General features: G+C 47.5%; 2 protein-coding genes across 3 annotated transcripts in view; both read left to right on the forward strand.

Annotated features, from left to right (window-relative positions):
• The window catches only part of LOC128632699 (protein Wnt-11), a 3639-nt gene extending 1751 nt beyond the window's left edge, over nucleotides 1–1888 (forward strand). The window contains exons 2-5 of one of the 2 annotated variants that reach the window (XM_053679425.1): nucleotides 1–87; nucleotides 234–511; nucleotides 720–1012; nucleotides 1232–1886. The exon at nucleotides 1–87 is cut by the window's left edge and continues 149 nt beyond it. In XM_053679425.1, the coding sequence (XP_053535400.1) occupies nucleotides 1–87; nucleotides 234–511; nucleotides 720–1012; nucleotides 1232–1406 (833 nt within the window). In that variant the 3' untranslated portion in view covers nucleotides 1407–1886. Of the gene's footprint in view, nucleotides 88–233; nucleotides 512–719; nucleotides 1013–1231 lie in introns of both variants that reach the window. The other variant, XM_053679426.1, reaches the window with a different exon arrangement.
• A 902-nt stretch (nucleotides 1889–2790) lies between these two features.
• Nucleotides 2791–5430, forward strand: LOC108259817 (immunoglobulin (CD79A) binding protein 1). The gene is given in 7 exon segments (XM_017459536.2): nucleotides 2791–3051; nucleotides 3530–3844; nucleotides 3936–4131; nucleotides 4218–4288; nucleotides 4450–4559; nucleotides 4862–4933; nucleotides 4936–5430. Coding segments are annotated over 7 exon segments (1050 nt in total). The 5' UTR covers nucleotides 2791–2839; the 3' UTR covers nucleotides 5010–5430.
• Nucleotides 5431–7500: the final 2070 nt, after the last annotated feature.

The following is a 7500-nucleotide window of genomic DNA, read 5'->3' on the forward strand; positions in this document are numbered from 1 at the left end:
CGGCCTGCAGACACGCCTTCGGGGACATGCGCTGGAACTGCTCCTCTGTAGAGCGCGCACCTCACTTCCTCCCCGACCTCGCCAAGGGTGAGTCTCACTCTCTATCTCTCTCTCTCTCTCCCTCCCCATCTCTCACACACACTCACACACACTCACACTGAGGATCCTGTGTATATAGTTTAATACACGCCCACATTCATATATTCATCTCTCTCTCTCTCTGTGCGTGTCAGGTACACGTGAGGCTGCGTTCGTCTCCTCTCTCTCCGCGGCTGTTCTCAGTCACACTATCTCTCGCGCCTGTTCGTCGGGCGAGTTGCCGAGTTGTTCGTGTGCGGCGGCTCCGGCTGAGCAGGCGTCTCCGGATTTCCGCTGGGGAGGATGTGGAGATAACGTACGCTTCGGCCTGCAGATGGGCGCGGCTTTCTCTGACGCCGCCTTAAACAGCAGACGCTCCGCCTCCCCTTCTGTGCGGCTCATGCACCTGCACAACAACGCCGTCGGCCGACAGGTGATAATTATTACTGGAGTGATTATTATACTTTTGGTTTTGGGTTAGTTTCTTCATTTCAACCAAAGTTTGCATCAAGCTCCTCCCACATGGAACCGAGCAGGTGTTTTATCTTCAGGCAAAAGCTTGTCTCTGTCTTCATTACAACTGCACTCGCTCTTTCCTTGCTCCATCTCTCCTTCACTCCCTCTTTCCCTCACTCCCTCAGGTTCTGTTGGACTCGGTGGAGACGAAGTGTAAGTGTCACGGCGTCTCCGGCTCGTGTTCGGTGAAGACCTGCTGGAAGTCCCTCTTGGATGTGGGTCAGGTCTCGGCTCAGCTCAAGGCTCGTTACCTGTCGGCCACCAAGGTGACGTCACGCCAGGTGGGCACACGCCGTCATCTGGTTCCCCGGGACATGGAGGTGAGACCGGTCCTGGAGAGCGAGCTCGTTTACCTGATCAGCTCACCCGATTACTGCACCTCCAACATCAAGCACGGCTCATATGGGACCACGGACAGGTGAGTACACACACTCACACACACACACACACACACACAACCTGGGGCTTCTAATATCCAACCCCGCCCAACCTGAGATACTTTCACCCTACAGTTTTGTCCATAACAGGGCTCCATGTATCAAATGCCTTCAAGACAAAGTCCAACATTAATGTGTGTGTGTGTGTGTGTGTGTGTGTGTGTGGTGTGTGTGTGTGTGTGTGTGTTGTCTCTCCAAAGGCAGTGTAATAAGACGGCAAGCGGGAGTGGCAGTTGTAATTTGATGTGTTGTGGGCGGGGCTACAACACCTACACTGAGCAGGTGGAGGAGCGATGCCACTGCAGGTATCACTGGTGCTGCTACGTCACCTGTAAGAAGTGCACACACACCGTCGAGAGACACGTCTGCAAGTGACACACACACACACTCGAGAGCCAAGAAAGAGAAGGACTCCAAGTACAAGCACTACCTCTCCCTCACTCTGTATGTGAATACGACCCAGGAAGCTGATGAGTGTGTGTGTGTGTGTGTGTGCGCACACTGGACTCACACAAAGCACGAGAACAGAAAGACGAGGAAACCCCTGCGTCTCGGCTTGACCTTCGACGTGCCCTTGTCGACTTCCCCTACTCACACACACAGGTGGAGAGGAGTGTGTATCGCAGCGGACTTTACACACAAACACACACTCTGAACGCAGAGGATTAAATACCAGGATGTTGAAACGAGACGTGAAGTGGTTTTGTTCACTCCTGTTTGTGCCGCCATTTGAGAAAGAGACTGTCAGGTTCCAGCAGTGCATTGTGGGTAATCTGAGTTCCTGACCCCACACACACACACACCACACACACACAGGTGTTTATCGTGTTTGTATCTCACTGATGTAAAATAAACTTCTGTGTATGTATTTATTTTAAGTAAAACATCACAGTGGTGTGTGGGTGTGTCTTCATCTAATTACTGATCACATGACGGGCACTGACCAATCACTGACCTGAACCACACAAACTAAAGACGGGGTAAATAACCGGGATGATTAGCATCAAAGGCACTTTTAGGATGCGAGCCACTGAAAGTTTTAACACACACACACACACACACACACACACACACACACACACACACAGAGCCTGTTCTGCAGATTCCTTTGTGTCATCAGGATTTTCCTGATTCTTATCTTGGTGTCACAGGATAAAATAACAATGAAAACACACACAGGTCTGGGAAGATTACTGAAATCTACAGTCAGTGTTTAAGCTGCTGATTCCTGTTGAGTCGTTCACAAAGAGGAGAGATTAACACTATCAGCTCTCTCTCTCTCACACACACACACACACACACACACACACACACACACAGCTTGTGTATGCTATCTTTTCTACTGAATAGTTTATCTTTTTAAAGTTTTGTGAAAGTACCGGTTTCCACCTGAATACTGCGCTCTCCTGCCCTCTACTACTGCTAAAAGCAGGAAGTACATTCGTCAGAGAGCGGATAACTGCTCCGCTGCTGGATCCTGCACCCCTACACGACCCCTTTTTGTGTCTGTGGTGTTCGCCTGAATAAAACCAACACTTCGCTAACGTAAAGTCGAGATTATATTTAATAAAGAAAACTTAAATATCATTTCACTAAATGTTGCACTAATATATTTACACACAAAATCTATTCACGAATGGATAAAGTGTCAAATGAACACGTTAATAAATCAAACCTTTTGTTAACCGGGATCCAGGCAGATAGAGACCGGAAACCGACGGGTGCAGGAAGTGCGCGAACGCGCGTTACATCACGACACCGGAAGAGACGGAAGCCGAATTGGACCAGAAACGGTGTGAGAGCTAAACATGGCGTCTGCAGAGGAGAGTGTCCAAACAGCAGATGCTGCAGCTCCGGCGCCCAAACTGTCAGAATTATTAGATTCAGGATGGAAATTATATGAAGAGTTAGACAAGAGCAACGAGCCGACAAACTCCGACTCTGTACAGATTAAAATCAAACGCGGAATTAAACAGCTGGAGGAAGCGACGAAGATGGTGTCACAGCTCAACCTGTTCAGGTAAAAAATACTCCACAAATACTCAGGAATGATAAAGTTCTTATCAAACACACTGCAGCGGAACAGGACTGAACACTTCCGGGGTGAAATGCATCAGTGTGTATCCGTACACACGGCTCAGTGTGCAGTGTTTGTGTGTAAATCAGATCAGCTCCTCTGTGTGGACTTCAGTGGGACCGAACAAGAGAATGTTCAAACAATGTTAAAAATCCTTTAAACCGTTTAATAACACTTTAAACCGTTTAATAACACTTTAAACCAGTTAATAACACTTTAAACCAGTAATACTAGCACCTCAGTCTGAGACGCTTCAGTGTGAGGTGGGCGGGGCTAACCTATGGTCGTGGTTATGGAATTCTCCACTGACCAATCACAAGCATGATGTGGATCTTCCACCTTTTAGTTCATGAATAAACTCCGCCCCCTTTTCTTTTCACAAGAATTGTAAAGTTTTAATGTACGTGTGTGTGTGTGTTAGCCGTAACGAGGAGCTGGACGAGATCTCCACGGCGGATCTGAAGTTTCTGTTGTTACCTCTTGCATGGCTGGCTGCGCTGGTGATGAAGCAGGTGGGCGTGGCTCAGCGCTTGGAGCGTGTGCAGATTGCGCGTGTTCACTTCCTGAGCTTCCTCAGATGCTGTAAAGATTACAACATCAGCTCGTTCCACATGCCACGAGACGCCCAGGACGCGGAGGCTTCCTCAGGGGCAGAGACTGATACACCGAGACCCGCTCACCACGCCCAGCCTGACCTCATCACCATGGCAACACAGAGACAGGCCAAGATTGAGAGGTGAGTCAGGCTCAGGTTGGTGTGTGTATTTGACATGTTAAAATGAAATATGTGAGTATATATATATATTGTGTGTGTGTGCGCGTGTTAGGTATAACCAGCAGAAGCAGGTGGAGCAGAAGCTGGCTGAGCTCAGAGTGCAGGTGGATGGAGGTTCGGTGGATGAGGAGGTGACGAGAGAGTTCTACCTGTTGCAGGTGCGCAGGTGGATCACGCTCGCTCTGGAGGAAATCGAGTCCATCGACCAGGAAGTCCAGATCCTCAGGAGGATGCCTGCTGTCAATCAGGTCCTGTAGCTTGCTCTGATAATGCTGAGGCTTCTCAGTTAGGACCTGTCCATCAGAAGCTCATTAAAGTTCGGTTTCTGTTTCAGGCTCCAACTCAGAAACCGAGACGGGCACCGATGAAGCCCTTCATCCTCACTAAAGACGCAGCACAGGCCAAGTACGTGTGTGTGTGTGTGTGTGTGTGTGGACACAGTGCTGAGTTGTGTGTCATAACATGGCTGCTGAGAGGTCACACTGTGCTGATCTCACTGTGAATGAGTAAAATGACCAGCTGATGGTGTGTGTGTGTGTGTGTGTGTGTGTGTGTGTGTGTATCAGGGTGTTTGGTGCAGGATATCCCAGTCTTGCCACCATGACAGTAGACGACTGGTATGAACAACACAAAAGGAGAGGATGTTTACCTGACCAGGGCATCCCTCAGAGCACAGGTGCATATACATATACACACACACACACACACACACACACACACACACACACAGACTTTTAATAAATGTCATAATGAACACCAGGTGCTCTACACTAAACCTTCTTTAGAGACAACATCCCCTTCACATAGAAGCCACACCTTGTTCACTGTGACCACACCCCTTTCACTAGGAACACTTCCCCCTTTGCTGAGGCCACACTGTGTTCACTGAGACCACACCCCTTTCAGTCACTAATCATTATTTAACTAGTGAGCTATCAAATATCATTTTTTTAAACGTGTGTGTGTGTGTGTGTGTAGTGGATGTGGATGCACAGGAGCGAGAGAAAGAAGAAAAGGAGAGGAAAGAGGAAGAGGATGATGAAGAGGCTTTGCAAAGGCTAGAGATTGGGACAACTGGAAAGACACACACCGTCGAGGATACGGCAACCGCCAGAACATGGGCTAGAAGTACACACACACACACACACAGTAGAGACACTTTCTCAACGTGACTTACACACACACACCTGACGCTAAAATAAACATTTTCATTTGATTCCTCTCTGTGTGTGTGTGTGTGTGTGTGTGTGTGTGTGTGTTGTTGAAAGAAACTGTTTAAGTTCCTCTACACTTGTTTAAACCGACATGAATAATTAAGTAGGATAATCACATTTCCTGAGGAATGTCTGGAGAACATCTGGACTCCTTCAGCTCCACCCCCTCATTAATATAACAAAACTACGCTACTCCATGAATCTATGAGTATGCAAATGAGAGACTGATGCGCTGCGGAGGAGGAGGAGGAGAGACACTCGGTGTGATGTGGAAATGTTGTGTAATGAATAAGTAAATGTGTGAAATGAATAAAGAAATTGTTTTGATTTAAAGAGCTGTTTAATTTTTTGGCACAAAGTAAATTGACAGTAAATATTTTAATCCTGAAAACATTCTGAACATCTCAATTCTAAATTCTTTTTAATCCTGATTATTTCATCATTAAATACAAGTGAATCAGTAGCACCTAAAGTTTACCATAAAACATTCCTGTATTTAATCATCAAGTAGAATTACAATCCTAAAACATCAGAGACACACTGAGGTGGGGTGTGTGAGAGAGAGAGAGAGCGCGCGAGATGGGCAGGTGTCAGTACGGGCGGCCGATTTGAGCTCGAGGAAACACACTGCCACGTTCAGGAGCACTGTAGGATGGAGCAGGGGGCGGAGCCATCTGAAATATTAGCATAAATAGTAGAATTTACATAAAGTATCATTAATAATGTAACACTTTCATTTAATGCTCACCGATACTGGAGTGTGTGTGTATATGTGTGTATATAAGTAGGAGTTGTGTACATAGAAGTATAAAAGTGTGTGTGTGTGTGTGTGTGACCACCTCCGCATAAGCTCGGGGGGAAGGGGGTTGGTTGTACTGCTCTCCAGATGCACCGTGATCCTCGTACGGGTTTCTCGCTCTAGCATACGGGTTACTGACCGCCTGAGCCCCGCCCCCTGTGTAGCTACCACACACACGCACGCACGCACACACACACAGAGTGTATGACTAGACACAGATAAGTCGTATCTCCCTGCTCGGGTGTGTCTGTGTCTTCAGTTCATGATGTTAAAATCTAATCACAGTAATAAACTGATTAAATACAGTGATGTGTGTTTATTACCTGTAGGGCTGCTGTCCCGCCCGCTCTGGAACTCCCAGTGTACCTGAGGAGGGGGCAGACTGTCTCACACACACACACACACACACACACACACACACTGCCTCAAAACACTGATGATAATAGGCATCCTGGACCTGAGAGCATGAGAGCGTGAGTGTGTGTGTGTGAGCGCATGTGTGTACCTGTATCGTGCCCCCAGTGGTGGTCTGTCAAAAGCAGGGCGTGTGTTATCAGGTGCACTGTGAGAGATAAGAAAACACACACACATACACACACATAAACACACACACACTGCTAACAACATTCTGATGCTCTCAGAAATGTGTGTGAGAGTGTGTGTTGTACCTGTACTGTGGTGGAGGAGCTCTCATTGGTGGTCCACCAGATAAAATTGTGTGTTATCTGACACACTGTACACACACACACACACACACACACACACACACACACACCAACACACAAAATCAATTTTTATGAATGGATTATAAAAATGAAATGATAAAATGGTCTGGAATGAAATACAACAGAAATATAGCAAGACTGAAGGCCGCCTCGTTCACCTGTCTGTGTTCCTGTCTCACATATCGGCTGTAATCTCTCTCCCAAGCACACGCACACACACACACACACACACGCGCGCTCACCTGTACGGCCGAGACGACACCATGGGAACTCCCACCTTCACTGGCGTGGGGCCGGAGGAGGAGGAGTCTTCACACAAAAGATAGAGAGAGAATCATAGGTCAAGTTACACACACACACACACACACACACACACACTCACTCCCCATGGTGAATATCAGTGTATCAGTTATTTCCCTGACAACCACTCAGCCTTTTCTGGAGGAAATGAAAATGTTTATTACGATCGTAAATCAGTGGAAAACAGAACGAGATTCATTTCTACCTCCAGAAGCTGAAAAATCACACAGAGTCATTTTACACCTTACACCCTACACCCTACTCCCTACACCCTACACCCTACTCCTTACACCCTACTCCCTACACCCTACTCCTTACACCTACACCCTACTCCCTACACCCTACACCCTACTCCTTACACCCTACTCCTTACACCCTACACCCTACTCCTTACACCCTACACCCTACACCCTACTCCCTACACCTACACTACTCTACACCTTACACCCTACACCCTACTCCCTACACCCTACACCCTACTCCTTACACCCTACTCCTTACACCCTACACCTACTCCCTACACCCTACACCCTACACCCTTACTCCTTACACCTACTCCTTACACCCTACTCCTTACAC

This window comes from Ictalurus punctatus, unplaced genomic scaffold, assembly GCF_001660625.3.
Source record: "Ictalurus punctatus breed USDA103 unplaced genomic scaffold, Coco_2.0 tig00163743, whole genome shotgun sequence".
NCBI lineage: Eukaryota > Metazoa > Chordata > Actinopteri > Siluriformes > Ictaluridae > Ictalurus > Ictalurus punctatus.